The sequence below is a fragment of the Pituophis catenifer genome, unplaced genomic scaffold (genome assembly GCF_029215685.1).
Source record: "Pituophis catenifer annectens isolate HBS135680 unplaced genomic scaffold, rPitCat1.0.hap2 SCAF_2, whole genome shotgun sequence".
NCBI lineage: Eukaryota > Metazoa > Chordata > Lepidosauria > Squamata > Colubridae > Pituophis > Pituophis catenifer.
The window spans coordinates 278,508,680-278,536,542 of NW_027256882.1; the positions used below are offsets into that span (position 1 = coordinate 278,508,680).

General features: G+C 40.3%; 1 protein-coding gene across 1 annotated transcript in view; it reads left to right on the top strand.

Moving 5' to 3' along the window:
• Positions 1–27,863, top strand: part of CCBE1 (collagen and calcium binding EGF domains 1) — a 181,054-nt gene that overhangs the window by 126,345 nt on the left and 26,846 nt on the right. The window contains exon 3 of the mRNA XM_070935966.1: positions 25,074–25,126. Within this exon, the coding sequence (XP_070792067.1) occupies positions 25,074–25,126 (53 nt within the window). The remainder of the gene's footprint in view (positions 1–25,073; positions 25,127–27,863) is intronic.

Genomic DNA, 27,863 nt, shown 5'->3' on the forward strand with positions numbered 1-27,863 from the left:
CAATAAGTTAGGTAATGAAATAGACAGAGGGAGAGAGAGAGAACATTGTTAAAACATTGTTAAAATTCTGAACTGATTAACTTTAGTTTTGATTCTATGCATCGTTTGGATTGCTAGAAACACAAATTATATTGGGGGTGAGGGAATGGGGGAGGGCTGCACATGTCACGTTTTTAGGGGCAGCCCAAACAGGAAGTGAATGTGCTGGAAGACAGGACTTTGAAGGGGAGGATATCCTGCTCTCTGGCTCTACTCATCTCAAGGGACTTCTGATGGACAACACTCCATCTATGTCAAGAGTGAGACCTTCTTTAAAGCAGGTCAATCTAACCCAATATTTTTTTTTTCTGATCACCACTGACGGATTGTAAGCAGAGAAGGATCTTTGGGTATGCAATAATATTGTACTTTTGAACTTACCTAATTGGTATAACATAAATCCAAGTATTCAAATGAAAGGCAACTATTCTGGGGTATGTGGACTTTTCTAAGTATTACTTTGAGGTTCCTTTTAAAAAGTGCATAGAAAAATACATAACATTATGTGTAGTAGTAAAAGGCTGATAGAAACATATATATTGGTGAAAATAGTGTACAAAATAGTGTTTGAAAAAATGTGCATGCTGGTAGAAATAAATTCAAATGTTTGTGTAAACCATATTAGGGAAATTACATATGATTATGATATCTACAGTGGTACCTTGGTACTCAACAGTACCAAGGTACCACTTGAAACGCATGGAATTTGGTACTCATTTTGATGTGAACATTTTGTCCCAGTACTCATTGTTTGTTTGGTACTCAAAGCACAAGGTTGTTGGTGTCGATTGCCTTTTGACTCACTACATTATTCCTTATAGGAAAAATTTGTTTGGTACTCATCGTTTTTGGTACTCATCACACCTCCTGGAACCAATTAATGATGAGTACCAAGGTATCACTGTACCTTATATAGATAAATCAGGTCCAACAGACCCTAAAGAAATCTTCAGATTGGAGCAGAAACAGAATGAAATGAACAAAATATTGGTAAAATGAGGAACTGTGATAATTCTGTTCATCTATAGCTTTTTCTTACATTCATAACCTGTTTCTTTTAGCCTGAGTGTGTGAAACTGGGAATTACAAGTAATCCTCAATTTAGCAACCACTTATCTAGTGACAGTTCGAAGTTACAATGGTACTGAAAAAAGTGACTTTTGACTATTTTTCACACTGTTGCAACGTCCCCATAGTCACGTGATCAATGTTTGGATGCTTGGCTACTGGCATGGCAGTGTCCCAGAGTCATATGGTTATCTTTTGCAATTATCTTCTGACAAGCAAAGTCAATTGGGAAACCAGATTCACTTAACTGTGTTACTAACTTAACAACTGCAGTGATTCACCTAACAATTGTGGCAAGAAAAGTTGTAAATTGGGGCAAAACTGACATAAGAACTGTCTCGCTTAGCAACAAAAAGTTTGGGCTCAGTTGTGGTTATAAATTGAGGACTATCTGTACGGTCTTCTACAAGAAATGAACAATGGGTTATATTCAAAGGCACACATCTCTCTCTTACATTTTTCTTTATTGGAATGCAGTGTCCATCAGCTGTTATGACGTCCTTATGATCTCATTTAATGATGCAACTGGACATCTAGCAAAAGTAAAAAAAAGACCAATGTGGACTCAACACATTAATACGGAGCAGAAAGGGGAGAATGTCAGTTCTTATTTGGACATTGAGCTGTTTTGCAATTTTTATCAGAAAATTTCTGGAGGATTGGGTCCTGTGTTAACTGGTAGAAGGGGAACATTTCACCTTTTCCACCTTAGGCACCAAAATAGCTTGGGCTGTTCCTCTGCTTATGCTACATTGGAGCATAACCTAGTGGACAATCGCTTGAATATGAGCCAGCAGAGTGCTGCAGCTGCCAAAAAAGCCAACACAGTTCTAGGCTGCATAAACAGAGGGATAGAATCAAGATCGCATGAAGTGTTAATACCACCTCATAATGCCTTGGTAAGACCACACTTGGAATATTGCATTCAGTTTTGGTCACCATGATATAAAAAAGATGTTGACACTCTAGATAGAGTGCAGAGAATAGAGTGCAGAGAAGAGCAACAAAGATGATTAGGGGACTGGAGGCTAAAATATACGAAGAACGGTTGCTGGAATTGGGTATGTCTAATTTGATGAAAAGAAGGACTAGGGGTGACATGATAGCAGTCTGCCAATATCTCAGGGGCTGCCACAAAAAAGAAGGGGTCAACCTAATCTCCAAAGCACCTGAAGGCAGGACAAGAAGCAGTGGTGGGTTGCTCCTGGTTCGGCCCGGTTCGGCCGAGCCGGTAGCGGTGACGCTATTACATCACCGAACCGGTTCTCTTTCTTCCGGAGTTGGGCCCTCCCACCCGCCCCCTGCATTATTCCGACCTTATATTTCTTCTTTTTTCACCCAGCTGAGTGGTGCGGCAGAGCGGATTGCCGCACCTCAGCTGGGCAGATTCGCAACGCGCTTGCGTAAAGTGCAAGTTTGGCAAAGCGTGCAACCGAAGAGGCGATCGCGCGCAAAGCGCGCGCACAAAGAGAACCAGTAGTAAAGCCGGTTAGAACCTACCCCTGACAAGAAGCAAAGGATGGAAACTAATCAAGCAACCTAGAACTGAGGAGAAATTTCCTTACAGAACAATTAATCAGTAGAACGGCTTATCTTCGGAAGTTATGGGCACTTCAACAACGGAGGTTTTTAAGACAAGATTGGATAACCATTTGTCTAAAATGGTATAGGGTTCCCTGTAGAAGACCTCCAAGTTCCCTTCCAACTCTGTTATTCTGTTATAATCTCATTGTTCAGCACTCGTTTTCAATTCAGATATCATACTCATTTTAAAACAATTGTACTCTGACATTAGCAACTCCTCACCATGTGTTCCCTAATCTGCCTGCAACAAGCAACAAAGGGTTGAACATATCTAAATATAAACTTGGCTTAGTTTCTACAGTGTAGCAACAGCCCATAATTCTCCACTGCATTATCTCCCTAAGATAGAATCTCCACGATATCATCAGTATTGGGAGCTGTTCATAAGGGGGAGGGGGGGGAAATCAGGCTTGTATCTGCAACATATGTTACTAACATCCTTATGAGTGATTAACATTTGTCTGGCATGAGAGTAAACATTTCTCTGCTCCTACAATTAATTCCTGATCATTTTTCTCTTTCTCATGTCCCTCACCCCACTCCCCATTTTTATGAAATCAGCACACTTCCAATTCATTTCAGAATGGCGTGCTTTAATAGTGCTCTTCCTTAAAACATTGAACAGAAATACAGACAGAGAACAACTGGATTTTTACTGAGATGTTCTGAACTACCATATTTTTCGGAGTATAAGACACACTTTTTTCCCCCTAAAAGGGGGTGAAAATTTGGATGCGTCTTATACACTGAATGTAGCCCCACCCACCCACCCTTTGGCTTCTGCCTCCCAGCAATTTACCACCTTGCAGCAAGAAGAAATAACCCCTTTCAGCTTCAGTACAGCCTAATTAGCACAAGTTGATTGTCGGTTGGACCGGCCTCGCGACCCTCAGCTGTTTCAGGCTGCAGGGATTGCCATTGCCTATTACTGCATGGGCCTCCGCTGCTTGCTGTAAGGAGTTAAATTGCTGGGAGGCAGAATTTTTTTTTCTTGTGCTAATCAAGCTATGCTGAAAATGAAAATGAAAGTAAAGCAGGCTGTTTGCTGTTTGCTGCAATGAGGCAAATTACTGGGAGGCAGGGGCAGATTTCTTTTTCTTGTTTTCCTCACCAAAAAAGATAGGTGCATCTTATAGTCCAAAGCATCTTATACTCAGAAAAATACAGTATGTTTGCAAGTGTTTTCTTCCCTTCCTTTGAGAGTTTTTTTAATGATTGATTGATTATGTGCCATCATAAACATCTATGGAGATTCTCAATCATCCAGGTCATGGTTATCCCAAAGATGCTTTTTCCAAAGGGGAAACTGGACTTTTGGGGGGGGGGGTTTCCTTTGAAACCATTTTGTTTCTCATCCTGGAAGTTTCTTTAGTTCTGAAGATCCAAAGAAACTTCTTGGGTGAAAAGCAAAACATTTTCAAAGAAAAAAAAAACCCAAGAAATTCCAGTTACCTTTTGGAAAAAGTACCAATTGAAGTGGCATCATAAACTTTTTTTTAGATTTTTTCAATTTGTGGACAAAATTTCAGTAGACTGTAAAAAGGCAAACAATACCCTGAGAGATTTGATAGCTTTCTCTAAATAGAGAAGGTAGATTCTAAATGGTGGTAGAAACAGAGCGAACAATCCCAGAAAGGTATCAAAAAAAAAAATTATATCTTTAGTGATAAGTTCATATTTAAATGTTGGTTTTATATATATTTAAAAACACAAATATTTAAAGTTGATTGGTTCATTGGCATCAAGTGCACATGCACTTGAAAAAAAAAATTCCTAGGAAAGTGTGCAATATCCATATCCACATATGCGCATCAGAGCAGGAAACATTATGCAAAGATGAGTAAGAAATAGTAAGAGGAAGAAATTGAGACATGAGACAAGAAAAACAAAAAACAGACACTCATTTAGTTTACATTTAAAAGTGTGTGATTATGATTTTAATTCAGCCCTGCCATGCCTGACAATCTTCTGATATTACTGCTAAAAGAGTACAGGTATTCCTCGACTTAACATTTCATTTAGTAACTGAAGTTACAAGGGCATTGAAAAAAGTGACTTATGACCGTCTTTCACACTTATAACCATTGCAGCATCTCCATGGTCAGGTGATCAAAATTCAGATGTTGAGCAACTGGCTCATAATTATGACGGTTGCAATGTCCTGGGGTCGTTTTGTAACCTTCTGACAAGCAAAGTCAATGGGGAAGCCAGCTTCACTTAATGACCATCTATTACTAACTTAATAATGCAGTGATTCACTTAACAACTCTGGCAAGAAAGGTCGTAAAATGGGACAAAACTCACTTAACAACCATCTCACTTAGCAACAGAATTTTGGGCTTAATTGTGGTCGTAAGTCAAGAACTACCTGTATAAGTATCTGGACGCTTTACTCCCATGTCCTGGTGTGAAGCCCCTTTCTTTCCAAATGTTATTTGGGTCTTTTTCTTTCCCTAATGGACTCTACTCTGAGATTTCCTTTCTAGTGAGAAGATGTAGGGACTTTTAGCCCTTTCTTGAAAGAGAAAATAGTGCCAGAGGGACTGATAACAGTTTTTTCAATTCTCCTCCTCCTCCATTTCCAGCTGGGAGAATGGGAAGGCAGCATCAATATCTTCAAGGGTTTCAAAAGAGCTTTTTGGGAAACCTCTGATCACACACTAGCAAAGAATTTTCCTCATCTTGTTCATCAGCTGTAAACTATGACAAAGTTGCATTAGATTTTCAAGACATTTTTAAAGAACTGGAAAGTATGGAATCTTAAAGACTAATAAATATGTTATTTTCTAAGTTTCTATGTACTGCAACCTACAGCAGCCATTATTATTTGCAATAACAACACTGTAAATCCTTTTTGTTTATGTCTTTCTCTTCTTTTCATCTCTTCCTTAATTGTGACTACATTGTGGATTGGAAGCTAACTTCAGTTTGTGTGTGTGTGTGTGTGCATGTATGTATGTATGTATAAATGTGTGGGTCGGTGGGTGGGTATAGTGCCAGTTCCATTATTATTAAAATAATAATTCTCAGTAACTTTAAATACTGTCATTTGATTCCGGGGATGTGGGGGGGAGAGTTTCCTGACTTTTTAACTTATTTGGAACATAACCAAGTATATACTTTCTCTTGCACATTTATTAAATCCATGTGTTATTCTTTGGATGCCCCTGTATCATGTTCATGTGTGCATGCACTGTGTGATTTGATTTTTATTGGTGTTTGTACAACACTTTTTGTGGTCTTGCTGATGAAAGGTACTGTATTTCGTTAGACTGGAATAGACACAGTAAATCTGACAAACCCATCAATGACTTGTTGCTATTGAATTTTGTTGACTTAGCAAAGAGCTGCTCCTGTCTAACTAGCTCCGAATTCCTCCTTTGGCACTTCATTTGTTAGCAAAATGGAATTTATCGTTTGCTATGTAGCATGCCTTTTTTTTTTTTTTTTTTTTGGGTGAAATTAGAGTCCCCAATCAAGGATCATGGAAGTTTAAAAATTCCAGGAGACTTCGAGCAGATATATAGCAATTAGTTCTGGTTCTGGCTCACCTTTATTTAGACAAATAACTGATAGTGTGCCAATGTCAAGACATTCGATTTACACACTTGGAAAGAAAGTTGGCTTGGAGACTAATTGGGACTTGGAAGACAGTGGAAAGAACATTTGTTCTTTCTCTCTCACTCCCTCTTTTCTACCCCCATCTCCCACCCCTTTATTCATATCTCTAAGAATTTCTGTTTTAGATCTGGTCATCTTAAATTTTCAATGGGGTCCCTTTTGAAAATGGTCTAGAAACATCATTTAACCGAGAGCAATGTGACTGAGATTGGTGGCTCAGTAAGAACATTATAAACATGGCAATGCTTCACTATTAGGCCCATACTCAAAGAGCCAGTTTTAAACTGGGGGGGGAGGGCTTATATATCTTCCTAAACAGATAGTACATAATCCTCAGAAGTTCTTCTCCAGATGATCCATTAATGAATTGCAATGGGTGGGTCATAAAGAAAAGGATGTGATACACCAGATCTGAAATGTACTGTACAGGGAAACTTGGCTAGTATATATTGTGGGGTCTGTTCAGAGTTGGACAAAGACATATCTTCATTTCACATTCCTTTATATGTGTTTCAGCCTCTTATTATGTTGAGTCATAATATGATCATTTCTGCCCAGGATTTTTATCTGAATGTTGAGTTAATGTATCTGACTTACCACCTTGAAAACATCTTGATATAAAACAGCCCAAGAATATTACAAGTCAACACCAAACCAAAGGAAGATCAATGAAACAATTAAAAAGTTCAGGTGAGGTGAATAACTTTAAAGAGAAATTGAAGAAGCAATTGTAGGAGATGACCAGGCTGAGCCTGCAGGAGGGGTCAAATGCACCATCAGTCTTGAGTCCCTGCACACTCGCAAGAGAACTAAATTCAGCCCAGCTTGAATTTCTTCTTAACTTCTACTTATTTCCTTTGACTGTTAATAGTTCAGATTCTTATAGAAAGCTTAAGCTTACAATAAATCTTTATACTCATTTGAACTGCCTGAATCTCCTGATTTTTCTGGCGCTTGGCAGCAATCTAATTATTATTCCAAATATGTAGAATATTAACGTAAGCATATATTTACAATCTGTCTCAGCAGGTAGTAGCTGCTGGCTAATTTTGGGCTTGGAAGTGATGCAGATCAGATCTGGTTAGTATCCCCAGACCTCTTGGGAATTCCAAATTAGACTAAGAATTTGAAAAAGCTTTCTGAGAAAGGCAAATGGAAAACATTCTATATGGATGCCAAGAAACATACGTGGATGTGTTGGTCAGTCTGAAAGAGATTTTAGCTTCACCTTCATGCTTAAAATATTTAGCAAGGCATGTATGGTTTATGAAAATTGTAAGTGGAGGATTGGTCATTTATGTAATACTAAACACTGTATGCTTCATGCACTTATGCTAATATGCAAAAAGATATATTGAGAGACGATGCATGCACAGTCTATGTTCTTAAGAGTGTATTGATATAAGACATAGTTGTGCTGGATGTATGAAAACTAGTATCCATTTATAGCTTTGGTTGCTAATATTTTTATGATACATGTGGTATTTTGATATCATTGGAAGAAGCCACCACTAGAAGAAAAAAAATCAATTCATCAATTTTACTGGCTAGATTGTGCTAAACATACAGCAGCAAGTACTTAACACTACATTTAAATGAATGCCATCTTTAGTTACATATTTGTATAGCTAAGAATGGGAAATATTAATGGGTTAAGATATTTAGTCCATGGAATGTAAATATCAAACATTACATGTGATAAAAGTTAGGCATGGGCAAGGGACAGATTCCTTTTCTATCCAAATCAAAATCTATGATTTGGAAATACAAATTCCCAGCTGGGTTATTCCTCTACTAAAGCTTCTGAGCAAAGCCCACTGAAGTGTACTACTGAGCTCCTTTATCTTCCAAATCATTGTTGCCTGATTGGTAGGTTTTTATCCATTTTGTTATTTATTGTGTATAAACTTCCATTGTGTTTCTTTTGGAATTATAGAACCCTGATGTTGAAGGGATGATTTAGGCCATCACATTCAACCTTTGACTCTGTGCAGGAAATCAGATTAAAGCTTTCCAGACAAAAGGAAGGGCACCCTTCACTTGAAGACAGCCAAGGAAAGGGAGCCACCATCTAATTGGTTCCACTGTCAAAGTGCTCTTACTTTCAGGAAGGTTTATTTTTCCCTAACCTTCAACTGAAACTTGCTTTCCTGTATCTTAAATCCATGACTCCATGGATTTAAATTCTCTACATTGGTATGACAGAAAAGCTTTCAAATATTTTTGAGTATTTGAAGAGTGCTGGCCTACTGTCCCCTAGTCATAGCTAAACATGTCCAGTTTTTTCAACCATCCTTCATAATCTCCCATCACCTCTGTTGCCCTTCTTCGAATCTCTTCCAACTTCCCTGGGATTTCTTAAGACATTTCAGCCCATTTGTGGAGCATATCAGGACTACTCTGAATTTTACTTTGCCTAACAATAGGCAATACACATATAATGGCCTAGGTCCGGGATATTTGGCGGACCATCTGCAGCCAGCAACAGCTTCCCATTGCCCGGTGCACTCCCACAGGGAGGGCCTACTGAGGGTGCCGTCGGCCAGACAATGTTGGCTGGCGACCCCCAGGGAGAGAGCTTTCTCTGTGGGCGCACCCGCTCTCTGGAATCAACTCCCTCTGGAGCTCCGGGTGGCCCCCGACCTTCGCTCTTTCCGCTGTGGGCTGAAAACTTGGCTATTTCACCTGACCGCCTTGGACTGATGGGGGTTTTAATCTGGGTTTTATTGAATTTCTTAATTTTAACTTGGACTTCTGTTTTAATGGTTCGTCTGTTTTGTTTTATTGTTGTGAGCCGCCCTGAGTCCTGTGGAGATAGGGCGGCATACAAGTGCCAATAAATAAATAAATAAATAAATAAATAAATAAATAAATAAATAAATAAATAAATAAATAAATAAATAAATTTAATGATTTATGCAGAGATCTGTAGTCTTTAGAGTAGGTAAGTAGCTAGCATACTACTGTGGTAAAGGATGGTGAGAAATATGATTAGGTCCAGGGGCGGGTTTCAAAACCTGTCACTACTGGTTCGCTCGTGGGCGTGTGCAAGCTTACATACGCACGCAATGCTTGATGCTTCTGCGCATGCACAGAAGCGTCCGAGCGGGTGGACAGAGCCTCCTGCCGCCACCACTACCGGTTCACCTGATCTGGGGCGAATCGGTAGCAACCCACCACTGATTAGGTCATATCTCATGATACCATTTATGAAATATTAAATTAGATTTTTAGATTAATGGAAGGAAAACACTTTTAGATGCTGAATGTGCTTGTTAATGTACGGTATTATTTGGAAATGTGGTTCAATTTTCAGTTAGAGCACTTCAAAGAACATACAGTAGGTCAGTGATGTCTAACCTTTTTGCCATCGCATGCCAAAAGCGGGGGGAGTGCGGGGTGGTCGCGAGTGTGCGTGCCCACACCCATAATTCTATGTGCCCTGCACCCCGCGCATGTGCGCACAGCCCCCTGTGCTCTCCCCACTTTTAGCATGTGTTGGCTCAGTGGGCCCGGTAGGCCTGTTTGTCACCCTCCTCAGGCTCCAGAGGCTTTCCAGGAGCCTGGGGAGGGCGAAAACAGCATTCACCACCCACCCAGAGGCTGGAAACAGCCCATTTGCCGACTTCCGGTGGGCCCAGAAGGCCCGAAAATCAGCTGGCCAGTGCGCGCATGCATGCTGGAGCTGAGCTAGGGCAACGCTCGTGTGCCCATCAATATGGCTCCGCGTGCCACCTGTGGCACGCGTACCATAGGTTCGTCATCACGGACCTTCCCTTTCTTTCCTTTTGGTGTGAGTGAATTATTACTTAACTCCTACCAGCTTCTGGGTTATTTGCAAACACAGATGGTTATTATTTATCCATATAAGGTTTTGGCAAAAAAAACAAAGGCCTCAGTAAGAACTGTTGATGCTTGGATAAAATAAATAAGCATTTTTGTGACTTACTGGTTCACTGGATAATCATGAATTTACTCAAAAAACTATGTATGTTTTTTAAAACGGGTCTCCAGCCTTTCTGGGTCTGCAGACCAGCAACGGCTGTAGCGTGTGGCAGCAGTTGTGGGGGGGGAGGGGAATGGAGATGGTTTTGTGCACACAAATGGAGCTTTGCATGCTCGCCCAGTGCTTGTGCAAGCTGGGTCCCAATGGGCCAGAGACCAGTATCGGCAGGAGTGGGCTTCAAAAATTTTAGCAAGGGGTTCTCTGCCTGGTTTCTGGGTGGGCATGGCCATGGTGGGTGTGGCCTAGTCGGCCTCCTGCACCATGGCGGGGGGCGTTTTTGCCCTCCCCAGGCTCCGGAGGCTTTTCTTGAGCCTCTGGGAGGGGGAAAACAGCCTCCCCAGGCCCCGGAGGCCTTCCCGAACTTCCGGTAGGCCCGTTTTTCACCCTTTCCGAGCCTCCGAGTGCGCCCTGCACTTACCTGCGTCCAAAACAGGCCATGTGGGGACTCCTGGGAGGGGCAGGAAGGGGTGGCGGGGCCAGCCAAGAGTGGGATTTGGGGGTTCTCCAAACTGCACAGAATCTTAGCTAGAGGTTCTCCCAAACCCCTGCAAACTCCAGCAGCTCACCCCTGAGTATTGGTCCATGGACCGGGGGTTTGGGGACTTCTGTTTTAAGACACTGCAGCTAAAATTCTGCACGATCAAAGCAATTACATTCATCCAGATTTGTGGATCTATATGAACATATCTATTTATATTGCTTTTTAATGATGAATGTGCCATTCAAGTTAACAAAAGAGTAATAGTAATAGAAACTATCAATTTCAGCTGCTAAGACAATAACTGAGTTTTTTGGAGGGGCACCCAATTGACTTTTTCTGGGTCCAGAAGCCAAGCAGAGCTGGGTCTGGTTAAATCTGGGCCAGAAACCTCCAGGGAATATGGACCTATAAGTTACATTGAACATAGAGATAATTTGAGTTTAAGTTATTGTGTGAGAGTTGGCCAGCCACATAAACGTGGCTTAATTAATTAAGAAACTTTGACAGATGAATAGATGAGTTATTAAGGGAGGGGAAAATGACATTTAAAAATTGAGAGGTAAGCCAGGTCAAGAAACTGCAATAATTCCATTAATGCCACATTATTGTTGAAGGGCATAATAGCCGAATCATGACGGTTTGGCAAAGTTTCTTTCTGACCATATTATACCATATAGAACCCAGGCAGAATGTCTATGGGGATTCTCAGTCATTCAGGTCATAGTTATCTCAAAGATGCTTTTTTTTTTTTTCAATAGGCAACTGGACTGTTTTTTGAGGAAGAAGAAGACGCTTCGCTTCTCATCCAAAAAGCTTCCTCAGTTGTGACAGGATGGGGAGTGGGATGAGGACATGGAAGGGAGACCATCCAGTCTCAACTGTCAGTACCTATCCTTCCATCCTTCCACCATCGAATCACAACTGATGAAGCTTCTTGGATGAGGTGAAACATTGTCTTCCTCAAAAAACAGTTGCCTTTTGAAAAACAAAAAAGGCACCTTTGAGACAATGCAGGAAGAGTTAATTTGAGTTTCTCATACTTTTTCCGGAACTTTTCTGGAAGTTCTTTTCCATACTTTTCCTTATCTTATGATTTATGATTGTATCTTACTATCTATAATCTATAAATTGTCATTTTGTTGGTTGTATGTACACTGAGAGCCTATGCACTGGAGACAAATTCCTTGTGCGTCCAATCACACTTGGCCAATAAAACTGGCCAAGTGTGATTGGCCAGTTGGCCAATAAAACCTATTCTATTCTATTCTATTCTATTCTATTCTATTCTATTCTATTCTATTCTATTCTATTCTATTCTATTCTATTCTATTCTATTCTATTCTAATTCCATTCCACTCCACTCCACTCCACTCCACTCCACTCCACTCCACCTTACCCTACCCTACCCTACCCTACCCTACCCTACCCAAAACAGTTCCTACTTTCCTTCATCATAGTTGTACCGCCTCTATACTGGAAAATTAGGAAATCACTCAGAAGATTTTAAAATATTGCTAAAAATGATACTGGCATACCCATAGAGATACTAGAAGTCAAATGCAACTTTAACGCTGATGTTTATTCCAATCCATCTCTTCTAGTCCACAGAGCAAAATGACCAAGCGGTTATTTGATTGTATATTTGTTGGTAAGCCTATTCTCTAGTAGCTACTACTTTAAGTTCAAGATGTTGCCTATTATTTGAAGACTTGCAATTCCAGAAATAACACTCTAATTCAGCAGCAGAACTGGATCCATGGGGGAATGTTAGTTCACATTTTCTTGATAAATGTGCTTAGGTGATATATGTGTTTTCCAACATGTCACTTTCCTATGTTAAATTTCTGTTGGGTATTTAAAACATCTTAGGAATACACTTAAAGACAAGATAACTTAAATTTACTGTTGCTTAAGATTACCATCCCAAGCATGCATTGCTTGATGTTTGGAAAAAGCCATAACAGCCTGCTGGCCTGTCATTTTGAAAGTGTAACTGTATAATTTGGTGAAATAAAGCCAGTCTTGCTTGCCCCTGCTTGTCTGACAGCAAGTTTTGTCAGGAAAATATCACTGCAAATAATCGACTTCACCACCAGTCATTTTGATAAATTGCTTGTGGAAATGTAATTGGCAGTGAGAATGCCAGGGGTCATGTCAGACCTTGCAATTTAGAATTACGCCTGTTATTTAACTTCAAGGGGACTCCCAGATTATCTTCCTTGTTGCTCTTGAAACCTGACCTGTCTTGACGCAATCAAACCAAGCCTGCAAGAGTTCAAGAATGAGGGAAAAGTCCCTGCCCTTGGGTTCAAAATATAGGCTTCTTCTAACTGGGAGAATAATGGGATTTATGTGCAATTTGCTACTAAAAAAATAGCCATTGGTCACCTCTTCTCTAGTTCTGATGTTTGTATGGAAATAGCAGCTTTTGCAAATGTTTTTTATTTGAGGTTCTGGGAGTTTACAGCGTTTTTATGAATGTTTGGCTTAGTTTTAATGGGTGTTTTAAAACTCACAGCCAGTGTTTGTTTGTTTTTTAAAAATCTAAGCTGCCTTTCGAAAGGATGGTTTTCCGGTGCTGCTTCCAAAACATTTTTAAAATGCAATTTAAAATTTTTGACTTAAAATATCGAAATACTCATGAATACGAAGTGCTCATGAATACTGAGACAACAGAAATGAAATTAATATTAAAAATTCTGTTAGAGGATAATCGGGTTTGTTAAATACCTTACTTGAATATTAAATGACCCAGAAGACTACAAATATCTGTTTATAGTTTATAGAGACTTTTTCAAGAATGCAAAGAAGGACAGCTCTTGCTATATTTCAGGATTGGAGAAGCATTATGAGGAAAATCCTTAAGATTTGGGTAAAAACTTACAGAATTAAGGCATTTCTTCAGATGCTGTGATCTTAAAACATGGTAGATTAATGTTGTAAGAGTTGGGTGAGGAATCCAACTTAGGTAAATAGCTTTCATCTCTTACCTCTCCCAGCCACATATGGTAACTTCATAACTCCTGGTCAGAAGTGTGAAGAAGGACAACACATCTATGACACATCTACCATAGGGAAAGCCTCAAAGCAGGGGTGAAATCCAGCAGGTTCTGACAGGTTCTGGAGAACCGGTAGCAGAAATTTTGAGCAGTTCGGAGAACCAGCAAATACCACCCCTGGCTGGCCCCAGAGTGGGGAGGGAATGGGGCTTTTGCAGTATCCTTCCCCTGGAGTGGGGTGGGAATGGAGATTTTGCAGTATCCTTCACCTGCCATGCCCACAAAGCCACGCCACGCCCACAAAGCCACACCCACCAAACTGGTAGTAAAAAAAAAATTGGATTTCACCACTGCCTCAAGGTGATCTCCCTGCTTCATGTGGAGTAATGCAAAATAGGATTTCAGATTATATGAACAATTCTTGTTCATATATAGGTCACTGCACAGCAGCAGCTGAGATTTGCTTACATTCCAGACAGTAAGCTTGAGATGCTCTTTCTGGTAATGAAAACATGTCTCCACTTTACACTACACTGTGTGGTTGGAGGTAGTGGTGGCAGCCTTCCTGAGTACCTTTGAACTGTTTTCCTCCTTCCTTTGTTTTTTTAGAAGATAAAACTTTACAGATGCATTTTAAAAGGCCAGCTAATGAGGACCAGTGTTTGCAAAACAAGGAAAACCTTTCTTCGACCTCTACCCCACCACCGGTTTCAGACAGCCTAACTTCATTAAGGAGGATTTGTACTCCAGCTTAATCTCTGAAACTGTAGAATATGCGTGGTGGAGTGGTGGGTGTTTTACATAGTTTTGATCCTTCCTTGTTGATTTCTAAAGGTCACTTCTTAGAGCTGAGAGCTATTAGTTTACTGCCCCCCCCCTTTTTTTTTTTACAGTTTTGCTGACTTTTTCTCCTGAATTGTTAGCACTGGGGAGACGGTGGGATTGGGGTGGATTTTAATCAAGACTTGTGTTCAGTTATATGTATGCTCTTAAGGATAATATGCTCTTAAAAGCAACCAGGATGATTAGGGGACTGGAGACTAAAACATATGATGAATGTTGTAGGAACTGGGCATGGCTAGTCTAGTGAAGAGAAGGACCAGGGGAGACATGATAGCAGTCTTCCAATATCTCAGGGGCTGCCACAGAGAGGAGGGGGTCAAGCTGTTTTTCAAAGCACCTGAAGGCCAGACAAAGAATAATGGATGGAAACTGAACAAGGAGAGATTCAACCTAGAAATGAGGATAAATTTTCTGACAGTGAGAACAATCAACCAATGGAACAGCTTGCCTTCGGAAGTTGTGGGAGCTTCATCACTGGAGGCTTTCAAGAAAAGATTGGGCTGCCATTTGTCAGAAATGGTGTAGGGTCTCCTGCTTGGGCAGGGAGTTGGACTAGATGACCTACAAGATCCCTTCCAACTCTATTAATCTAAATCTAAATCTTAACTGGACACCATGCTGAAAATGGAGTCAATTGTAACCCATGTGGCATTCTAGCAAATTTGGCACTTGGTGGGTGCTTTAAGGAACACAATAAGCAAAATAAGCTGGGAGGTGTTTTTTTTTTTTTTTGGTATCTAAATAAAATTTCCAAATCCACCATCAGGTAATATCTTTATTGGGATCAAACGATATGCATGAAATTATGGTTAATGGGGGGGGGGAAGAAGGATACTCTTGATACAGCTCCTGGAATTGACATTATGGGATCATTTCAAGGAACGACTTTGGCCCTGTTTGAAAGCACTTGGCTAAAACTTCCCCTTTTAGTCTTTTTTGGAAAGTTCTCTCTGTGCGTGTGCATTTTGGAGAATTAATAGAACACATTTGGGCCAGCTGTACTTCCATTCTAAACATATTACTTCAAAATCTCATAGAACATCCATTACCGTAATTCATGGCAAGGCTTAAAAACTCCTTTAATCTGAGACCACCTCACGGTGACTTCACATCTGTGTAGTTTTCTTGGCAAGAGTAAAGCAACTTTTTTGCCCCTTCCTTCTTCCAGTTCATTTGGTGGGAAAATTACAAATTACAATGGGATCCGTTCACCCATTAGCAATATCCATACTCTTGGATCTGTGTATGGATAAAAATGTCAGAAGAATAGAGTCATGCTATGCTTTCAACTGACAGGCAAGGTAAGGTCAGATCAGGTGAGGCACACACCAAGACTGGCCTAAAAACAGCAAGGGAGCAGATGCTGTTGATGGTGGGGAGGCAGGGGAAAAAGGGATTGGAGAGCTCAAATGGCTCACAGTTGATCCCACAGCATGTTAGTAGAGGTGCAAATATAGTCAGGGCATGTAGACTTAGAATCCACTCTAATTCTATGCAAACCTGATTCTGTTCCTCCTTTTCCTTAGTGAAGGACAAGATTAGGTAGTGAATATAGGCAGGACCACCTAAGCTGCAAAAGTAAGATCACCTCTAGGTGGTGACAAAGAACATTTTCTGCCACCTAGCGGTTGTTCAGCATATTGCAGCCTCACCATGGCATGCCTAAAAGAGAAGGCATACAAAGGGGACACTAGATGTAATGGACTGTAAGAATAACCTTGAAGAATAAGAAGAAGAGCCACAACCAAAGCAATGGTCAGATAAAAGAAATCTGTAGAAATGTAATTTGAGAAAATATCTCGGGCTTGACCCTCCCTAGTTCTCTTGTAGGTAAAACCAGGAAGGGGGAAGACGCTTTCAGACTTGTGATATTCTGTTACCATTACCCTATAATAAAAGTAGTTTTAGTATTTATAACTTTGCTTTTCAAATTTGGTTGACCTTGAAGGACTGGCGCTTAGGCCTTAAAAATTGCATTTGGAAAGGGGAATGACCCTGAGTCTTTTGTTTTACAATACAACTAGAAGAAGTTGAATTAAGGGGTTTTTTTTGTTTACATCTGTGGCTAGGAGACCACTATTCCATGGATTTGGAGTTTCTTCTTGGGGGGAAAGGAATGAGTTTTTAAAAATATGCATGGCTGTATTTTGAAGGGACTGAGGAGAAAGGGTGTGTCAGGGTTCCAAGTAATAAATCCATAACGAGCAAGACTCCGAGGCTTGTAGATTCCTCAAAGAATTCTTTTATTGGAATTATCATATTGGCACATATCTGGTGAAAGCCAACTCTGAAAACTCCCACGGTTTTCATCTAATTAAAAGTAAAAGATTTTCTACTTTCTCAAAATAATCAGTCACATGATCCAATCACGTTGTGGTCTGCCAACCAGGTAGCATCACTCTGCCTTCCACCAACCAGGTGTGAGAATGTCCTTGGTTTCCAAGAGAAAGTATTTTGTTTTGGCTACAGAAACCTCTCTATCTCAAATCCTCCTTCCCTATCCCTCAACTCCAGTGTGGCAATACTGAAGCGGTCCAAATGGCTTCAGTCAGGACAGCTTCAGGGTTGACAGGATGATAGAATGAATAACTTCAAGTGACTACCAGAAGTTTGGGAAGGCCAGAAACGGGCCCATTTCTGGCCTCCAGAGGGCCTCCAGAATCTGGGGAGGCCATTTTCGCCCTCCTGGAGGTTCGAGGAAATCCTCCGGAGCCCAGGGAGGGCAAAAACGCCCCCCCCCCCACCATGGTGCAGGAGGCTGACCAGGCCACGCCCACCATGGCCACACCCACCTAGCAACTGGGCAGAGAACCCCTTGCTAAAATTTTTGAAGCCCACCCCTGCTTTGATAGTATCTTTTCTCCAAACCTGGAAGTTAATTATGAGGATCATCATATGTAGCATCCATCAATAGACCCATGTCTCTCTGGTTCCCCTTCTTTTTTTTTTAATAAGGGGCATAGCACCTTTTGCTATTTTAATTACATCCTGTGTGTAGTCATTATTTTTACATCTATTGACTCATTCAGCCTCATTGAAGGCCTTTCATTGCTAAGACTACAGGGGAAACAATTGTCCCAATCATTTTCATGTTGAGTCTACATTTTACCATTGAAGAAGCCAAAAGGAGGTGAGCGAGACCTTATTTCAGCGTCTGATCTTTCCAAATAACATCTGCAAAACATTCTAGAAATCATACCTCCACAACCTTAAACCTTGCTTCTGGTTGTATAGGTTTGTATAGGAGCCAAGCCAAATTCTTGCCTATCTGTAGTGACAGACTTAAAGGCATCCAGTCAGCTTCATGACTGAATAGAGATTTGATTGTATATAGTTGTATATCCTCCCACTCTTCCTGCTGATCCTAGCCCAAGTGCTTTTGAGTAGGCTTGCATAGAATTGTGTGGTTAATTAATAACAGCTTTTCAGAGCTCCACAGCATCTCTCTATGATCCCCTGCTCTGTTTTGACTTCTACAGGTCAGCCCGGGAATTCTGCCCCATTTTTGCTTGATGATCAGGACATTCTGCATTTCAAAGAAGAAATGGAGTAATGTCGTGCTTTCTCAGGCGCATGAGTCCATTTGTGAATTGTCTGCCTGCTCCTCTGTCTTTTAAATAAATCAATGAGAAATACATCTTTGCATGAGGATCCTGCATTCAGGAAGCATACCAGAATCAATAGTTTACAACTAAGTAATAATTAATATAGATCCTCAAAGACAATATCTGGGCTCTGAGTTCAGTACGCTTTGTTTCCAGGGACTGTGGGTCCTTCCTGGGAAAAATGATAAAAAGTCTGAGATTAGGATTTCTCTATCTATCTATCTATCTATCTATCTATCTATCTATCTATCTATCTATCATCTATCTTATTTGTTTTATCTATCTATATCTACCATATTTTTTGGAGTATAAGATGCACCTTTTCCCCCCAAAAAAGAGGGTGAAAATCTGGGTGCGTCTTATACTCCGAATGTAGCCCCGCCCAGCTTCTCAAATGGAGGTTTCAGAGGCTGAAAAAAGCATCAGAAATGAAGCTTCAGAAAAGAAGCCCCCAAACAGAGCTTCAGAGGCTTTTTTTCTGAAGCTCTGTTTCAGAGGCTTGCAGAGGCAGGAAAAAAAAAAAAAAAAGCAAGGCACAGAGCTCACAACCAAGGAACCTGTTGCTAAAATTCACCTCTGGGAACAGCTGATTGGGGGTATTCCAGGAGGCGATCCACCTGCCAATCAGCTTTTTTCTTATTTTCCTCCCAAAAAAAACCTAAGGTGCGTTTTATATTCCGGTGCGTCTTATACTCTGAAAAATATGGTATTTACCTACCTACTTATCTATCAAACTACAAATCTATTTGGGTTACTTCTTCAGGGACCTGTATACAAGTTGCAAAGAGAGGGTAGCAGTACCATCTTCAGGAGAATCCCAAATTTGCTGAAGGAGAAAATATACGAGGCCATAAAAAGCAGCAGAACCTCAAAATCAGCCAGTGATGTCTAGACAAGCATTCTCAATGAATACATAATACTGAAGGGGACAGGAAATGAAAGAAGTCTGGTAAGAGAATTAAATGGATGCTGTTTAGTCATATGGCTGAAGCAGTATATAAGGGTGGGGGTTTTTTTTCCTTCCGTTCAATCGTGTCCAATTTTTGGAGATTGACTGGATAAGTCCCATTACCTCCTTCTTAGAAAGTGACTGGCCCAAAGAAAATCACCCAGCTGGTCCTCATATTTCTAGCCTGATGCCTACCACCGGAATGGGACAATTCTCCACAGCCGACTCATCATGGCTGACCTGCCACAGGACAATTCACCACGGCCTTCTCGCTGCAGGAAATTCAGTGAGGGATAACTCAAGAGAGGGACAAGAGAGAGAAATGATTACACTCTCACCCCAGCCTCACCCACTCCAGTTTTGAGGACTTGAGAAGGTTCAAACCTAAAGCAAGACAAGGCCTACTGTAATTCACTTGTCCCTCTCTTGAGTTCTTCCATGCTGAATTGTCCCATGGTGAGTTGCCCATGGCTTATTGGCTGCAGTGAGTCAGCGAGGGTGAGTTAGAGAAGATGAAATGTCCTAGGCCAGTGATTGCTATCTGAATGCCCAAAACATGCAAGCGTGTGCACCCGAACCCCCAAAATACAATGTACACATGGCCCCCCGCATGTGCCCCGGCCCCACGCACATGCGCATCAGAGACCTGAAGACCAGCTGGCCGTCAAGAGGCGTGCACACATGCACAACAGACTGAACTGGGGCGACGGCTTGTGTGCCATCAGAGAAGGTGCTGCATGACACCCCTGGCACGCGTGCCATAAGGTTCGACATCACGGTCCTAGGCCCTTTAACCACTACACCAAACTGACCCCCCGTATAAGAATTAACAATAAACAAACCTTTCTGCCTCACCCTCTTTTCTTGCTTTTTCAGCTATGTAGATTTAACAAAGCAATGAGTATAAATGTGCTCTCAAAGTTAATTCAGAAGAAAATGCATACCGTGCCTATCAGTTCTGAAATGGTGCATAAAAATATATAATTTCAAAGGTTGCTATGCCCCACAGACTGCTGCTCATAGATATGCCAGGCAAAATAGAAATTGGCAAATGAAACCACTTGCTTTGGACTGCAGATTATTAGAAACAGATGGGCTCCCCCCCTCACTCTCCTGGAACACGCTCCTATCTTGAGCTAGTTGAAAGCTCTCAGATCTTTTAGAATCTTGCTCAAGAAAAGCAAGATCGCATGTTATGTTAAGTAATCCCCAAGGGAGTTAGACTACGTTGTTAATCTCATCTGTTTTATGTTCTGCTTTCTTTAAATTATGAACATTCAAATGATAACATTGACTTTTCTGACACTGCTTTTTTTTTTCCCCCATTTAGCCAGATTTCTATTATCCTTCATCATGTTCAGGAGATTTTATTAGGCTTTCCTACAAAAGGATGATTTTAAACATCTATTGAAATGTAGAACTGTGTTTGTATATTGAGGCCTTGGGCAGCTTCCATAGTTACAGGGTTCAGGGCTTTCTGAACAATTGTATTTTGTGGCATGGGATTTGGGGCAGGGTTTAGCTTTGCAGTTTGCTATGTATTGTCCTTATTTCATAGCAATAGCAATAGCACTTAAACTTATATATCGCTTCATAGTGCTTTTACAGCCCTCTCTAAGCGGTTTACAGAGTCAGTATATTTTCCCCAACAATCTGGCTCCTCATTTTACCCACCTCGGAAGGATGGAAGTCTGAGTCAACCTTGAGCCGGTGAGATTCGAACTGCCGAACCGCAGCTAACAGTCAGCTGAAGTAGCCTGCAGTACTGCATTCTAACCACTGCGCCACCTCGGCTTTATTTATTTCCTATCCCTCCATTTTTATTTTTCTAAATAACCTAAGGTGGAACAATGCTTTATTTGAATCATTACAGATAATCCTCAATTTATGACCGATCACTTAGCCCTTTGATGGACCTTCCCAAGCTACTTATGACCCAGTTTCCAAGTTCCAACAGCAGGCCCTCCCCTGCTGGCACATGACTGCATTTTGGGCGTTTGGCAACTGGTCCGCATTTATGACCATTTGCAGCATCCCACAGTGACATGATCACGATATACATTTTTGCCAGCAACCAGTGTTTACATCTGGTTTCCATCAAAAGTCAAGCAATAGTAGACAATATGTCCCCTTAACGACTACCCTGTTCACTTAATGACTACTCAAGAAAGGGTCATAAAATTAAGTCAGTCTCACGATGACTATTTTTTTCTCAGGCTCAATTATGGTCAAAAGTTATGGACTACCTGTATGTAAAATTAAAAGAATGGATGATCAAAGCACTGCTATCTCTTAGACTTGCTTGCCCAGCTAAGCCCCAAAAGACAAGGTCGATCAAAGAAGCCTGATGGGGCATTTTAACTAATATTATTAACCTTAAACCAATAGTGACTACAAAAAACTAGTCTTGCATAGTAGCGTAAATCAGAGGCCCCCAACCTTTTGGACATCAGGGACCGGTTCCATGGAGAGAGATCTTTCCATGGACCAGAGGGGGCGTGGTCTTGTGTGCTACCTGCATCCCGTGGATGGGGCTTCGGTTGTTTGCGTGGCCCAGTTGCTGGCATGCCACGGCTCAAACCTGTTCCACAGACCAAGGATTGGGGACACCGGACATAAATGAACTGTTGTAAATCTAGGACTACCTGTATAGGAAGACCACAAACCAGCAAAGCCCCACCCACAGGATGCAGGCAGCATGCAAAACCATGCCCCCTCCAGTCCACGGAAGTTATAATAACACTGAAAAAGTGTCTTATGACCATTTTTCATACTTACGACCGTTGCAGCATCCCAATGGTCATGTGATCAAAATTTGGATGCAAGCGGTTCATATTCAAGACATTTGCGGTGTCCTGAGTTTTATGTGAACAGTTTTTGCGAACTTTTGTGATCAAAATTCAAGACGCTTGGCAACTGACTCATATTTATGACGGTTGCAGTGTCCTCTGGTCATGTGATTCCCCCTTTGCGACCTTCTGACAAGCAAAGTCAATGGGAAAGCCAGATCCATTTAACGACCATTTACTAACTTAACAACTGCAATGATTCAGTTAACAACCATGGCTAGAAAGGTCGTAAAACGGGGCAAAACTCGCTTAACAAATGTGTCACTTAAATTTTGGGCTCAATTGTGGTCATAAATTGAGAACTTCCTGTGTAAAAGAACCACCGCTCCAAATCCTAACAAATTCCTGCTAGAAATCTTGACTTCAGTTAAAAAGTTGACAATTTCACTGATCTTAACATATCATGTAATGTCCTAAGCCAGGCAATGGCAGAAAGATTATCCTCCTAGGCCTTTTGACAACTGCTATATGAACTATGCATTTATACTGTAAATGTCATAAATCTAGCAGCTCACAATCCTTAGAGGAAATACATGAACATTTTCAGGCATTCTTTCTTAGTACCAATGGTGTATACCCTTCTTTTTCAGCCAGGATTCATATTTTTAATGCTCCATTTAAGAAACGTACTTTTCTTAGGGTCAGAAAGTAAAATAATAGTAGCAGGCTGTTTCCAGAGTTATTCATTCCGTTAGCTCCAAGCAGTAACCACAGGATCTCTCTCTCTCTTTTCCTCAGTGTGGCCACACATTTCCGTAAGTCCTTTTGTGGCTAGCACTGCTTCCCACCATACTGTTATTGTGTTGATTGTACTAGAGTTTTATCCCAGGGAACATTCAGTAACGGATCATTGCTATTTAACTATGAAAAGGTCCGTGATCGTTAAAATTATATTACTACTAGTTAAACCTGTCTCTTTGAATTTGCTTTGGTTAGCAAGATAGACAACATATAAATTTAATGAATATATTTTTTTAAATCTGCAGAAAAACATATTCATATAATGCTCATTAATCATAGCACCACAAAATAGGAGAAAAAAGAGAATGAGTGGTTGATGGAAGATCTGCAGTTTTTAGCCATGCGCTCATCGTAATTTGTATTCATTTTTATGCATTGAGGAAGAAACAAATGGGAAATGCTTACTATATTGATAGAAAACAGTGCTTGTTGGGAATAGTCCACTGTTGATGTTATACAGCATTGTTTTATCTGTTTGTGTTTTACTGATACTGCTGAGAGCTGCCCAAGGTTATGGTATATAAGATGGGTGACTATGTAAGTTTTACAAATAAATAAATGCTAATGCCTTGGAAGGCATAAATAATATTTAAAGTAATCTAATGTATTTTTTAAAAAAAAAAACTGGCCAGGGAATGCCAGATTAAAATGAACAGAGATAAATGCAGTTATTCATTTAGGTAAAATAAATCAAATACATCAGTCTAAGATAAGCCATACCTAGCTGTTAGCACAATAGTACATCTGAAAGTGATTTTGGAGTTACAACCCATCATAAGCTAGAAGTCAGTAGTATAATGTAACTGCAAAAAGAGCAAATGAAATTTTAGTCTGGGTCATAACTTTACAATAATGAAAATACTTCCAGTCTGTGTGCAGTTCTGATCACCACATTTTAAGTAGATCAAGTAGAAATTATTTAACTCAGGGGTCTCCAACCTTGGCAACTTTAAGACCTGTGGACTTCAAGTCCCAGAATTCCTCAGCAAAGCAAAGCTGGCTGAGGAATTCTGGGAATTGAAGTCCACAGGTCTTAAAGTTGCCAAGGTTGGAGACCCCTGATTTAAAGGACAGTGAAGAGGATCAGGGAACTGAAGTTAAGGAGAATAGAAAATTGGGGAGGGAAGCTCTAATTTTGCTTTTCAACAGTTCATATAGTGACTAATAGAATGCACACTAATTTACCAATTCTTTTATTGTAGTGGTCTGTACTAAAGTAGAATCTCTATTATTATGATGATAGTAAATAATGATAATAATTAACCTTGACTCCCATAATTGTGATTATAATACCATATAATGGTTGGGTTTAGAGGACAGTAGGCTCATTCTCATATACTATGTTTTGCTTTTAAGTACTTTTTATATTATGGGGTAATATATGGATAATATCAAAGCCTGTTTACCTATTATGACTATTAGAGATGATGGTGCTTTATTAAAAAGTTTAAAGAAAGATTTAATTAAAAGCAAGTTCACCCTTCAGCATGTTGCAAACAATCCCTTATTTTCTTCCCATAACTGACTTATCTCCCTGTCTGTTTCAGCAATAATATTGATTGAGAAATGTCAAAAACATAACATAGTCAATTATAGCTTTAATGTCATTTTATATATGCACTAAATTGGTGGGCAATTTACTAATTGTCTTAACTTTTGGTAGAAGAATATTACAGGTAGTTCTAGATTTACCGTTTGAAGTTACAACGGCACTGAAAAAAGTGACATACGACCGTTTTTCACACTTATGACCGTTGCAGCATCCCCATGGTCATATGATCAAAATTTGGATGCTTGGCAACTGATTCTATTTATGACAATTGCAGTGTCCTGGGGTCATATGTTCACCTTTTATAACCTTCTGACAAGCAAAGTCAATGGGAAAGCCAGATTCACTTAACAGCCCTATTACTAATTTAACAATGCAATGATTTATTTATGTGGTAAGAAAAGTTGTAAAATGGGGCAAAACTCACTTAGCAAATGTTTCACTTAGCAACATAAATTTTGGGCTCAATTGCAATTGTAAATCGAGGACTACCTATACATGAAAGATATTTATATACATGTAAAAGGGCTATTACTTGCGTTTTGTATCACAGATTGAAAACCAGAATAGTAGACTCAACTTCCTAGGTGTAAGTTTGTAGAATTAAGGCAAGTGGGAATTTTGAGGAATTTTAATGACACCTTCCAGTCCTATCGTTTTATGTGAAGAATAGGATTCTTAATTTACTGATTTCCTCACCAACCTCTTTTTTGTTGTTGTTGTTGTTGTTGTCTTCCAGAAAAAAGTGCTGCAAAGGTTATAAGTTTGTTCTTGGACAATGTATTCCCGAAGGTATGTAATTAAATGTTTCTTTATTGTGGTTTATCCCTTCCATGGTTCTATCTTCCCTTGCTAAATAATAAATATAAGATTGAGTGTTTATTTAATAGGCATGGTAATGAACCAGAAATTCCTGTGATGTCCCCCAGCTTTATGTTATTCAAATGTGAAAGAATTTGGTTCGCTTTTGCGATATCTTAATTTGTTTATCAAAAACCTTTCAGAACGCAGGGTGGGGGTAGTCATAGCTAACACTGAAATCATAAAGAATGTATGGTAAGAAATGACACGTGGAAGGAGATGACAAATTCAATTTAGGCCTCGTCCCAATTCTGAAGATACTGAATCCAGCTGGACGTAAAACTGTACACACCACATTTCTTTCCTTAACTCAGACTCTTCCACACACAAGACTCCCAGCCTGACATGAGGGCTGCACCCCACGGGATGGGATAGACCTGAGAAGTTTCCAAATTGAGTCCATTAATTATTAGCTCAGCTCCTCTTCAGAAGAGAGGCTTCAAAGAGAGTTATGCAGCCCTGCCTCTGGAGCTGCAAGGGAGACAGTTCCTATGGGCAGGAAAACTCATGGCGCCTGGGATTTTGTTTCTGACATTTATCCTTCTTGTACCCAAACAGCCGCCATTATAACTTCAAGAGGTGATGTTGATGTTTTGTTTGCGTAGTGACTCTTTCAGGAAGGGGTTCCTCAAAAAACTACAGCAAGGGAAGAACAAAACTGGACCTGAGATGCTAGCTGGATGCTATTTTAATATAAAGGTCTTTGAGTTTATGACCATAATGGAGACTGCCCATTAGAGTCAGAAGTCAGGACAAATGTTACATGAATTGCCTCAGGTAACGACCAGCTATCCTTGTTCTCCCCAATGCATTTGTTAATCAAATGTGTGGGTTGCTAAATGGAGCCTGGGGTGCCTCGGGGCGGGGAGGAGATCCTGGGAGGCCTAGTGCAGGCACAGGCCCACCTGTCTTGCACCTCCCAAAGCCTCCCCCACCCCCTGAAGTATCCCATGATCCGCTTGCGGTATTGGAGCATTACAAACTCCATTATAGTTGTAATTTGAAGACTACCTGTATTCATAAAATCAGTTAATAAAAGATTCTAACGGATAACAACTTCACTTCCTCATAGCCATAACACAGCCTGTCTTTTATTAACCCAGTGCTTTCCCGAATAGCCTGGATGCAATGCTAATATTCCTTTGACCCGAGCTGGCGTCTTCATAGAGCGAAGCCCCACCTGTCTTCACCATACCGCTTTACCCTGTCCATCTCATGTCAACAGCTCTGTTCTTTCCATTTCTTTTTTTTTTTTTTTTTTTTTTTTGGAAAAATACAATTTTGGAAAGTTCTGTTTAAAAAAAAACAAGTTAGACCAAATTTTACCTATCAGCAGACTTACAGTTTTCCCATCAGCTTCATGACTGAATAGATCTGAATGTGGGTCTTGCTATATACTCTGCTCATTTTGCCATGTGGACTCTACCCAGGAGACATGATGGAAAGAAATTGCTGAAATCTTGCTTGATGTTCATTATGTCTTGGGAAAGGCGGCTTTTGGGGCAGAGGTGGGTTCTACTTACTTTTATTACCAGTTTGCAACGGGAGCGCGTGCACACTTCTGCGCATGCACAGATTGTCAATTATGACATCTGGGCGGGTGGGTGGAGCCTCCTGACACTTTTACTACCGGTTCTAAAGGACCGGACAGGAACAGAAGCAACCCACCACTGTTTTGGGGGTGTTCTGGGGACACTGACATCTGTGAAATTTGTGTTGACTTCTCTGGCCCACTTTTGCCAGGTGCATGCTGGTAAATGTTCGGATAGATGTGCCATTCCTCTTCTCAAAACATTCTTGGAAGATTCCACTGTTCTGAAAATGATAACCATTTGTTTAAAAGGAAATGTTGTAATATTACAACCTATGACTCATTCTTTATTAAACATTCACACACATAGAATGTACATGTAAGAGTGTGTTTTATAGGTCATGCACTCTCAACTCTGGCAGGCCTGCATTGTTAGAAGAGTTGTAAGACACTGCATAAATTTGACACTCTTCTTGTGAACCAACTTTATGAAAATAGATTAAAGGACTCATCTTATTTTTATGGCACGTAGATGTAGCATCAGCAGATGTTCTAGCTTTGTAATGGTTCAATGTTTGGGATTATTGGCAGCCAGGCATAAACTTGATAGTGTATTGGGGCAAAACTGTGATAACAGAACTTGGTAGATGATCAAACTCATGAAGTGATTTCTCTTTTCTTAGCTCTGTTTTCAGCACTGAGAAAACCCTGGGGACTATACATTCTGTGCTGACTTTTGGTAAAAACTTTGAACCAAACGAGAAACTGTGATTATAACTCAAATAGATTCGACACATTGCATCATCCGCTTACACACTTACCACCAATTGGAAACCAAATGTAGTTTGTGATTTCAAATCAGGTTTGGAGGCACACATCAAAATAACCATTTTGGGAGATAAATGAGAAAATGGGGTTACAATCCTCAATGGAAAACGTTATTAATTCCTCCGAATCTCATCAGTTGTTCTCTTCTGCAACTATTTCTGATGGCTGACCAAAGAAAGATGCCCCAAATTTCAATCAATTTTGGTATGAACTCGACATTTTTGGAACTACTTATTGGCACAATAACAATGATTCTTCCTCCTTTCTATTTAGTTATGTGTTGCATGCTACACATAATTTCAACAGTGT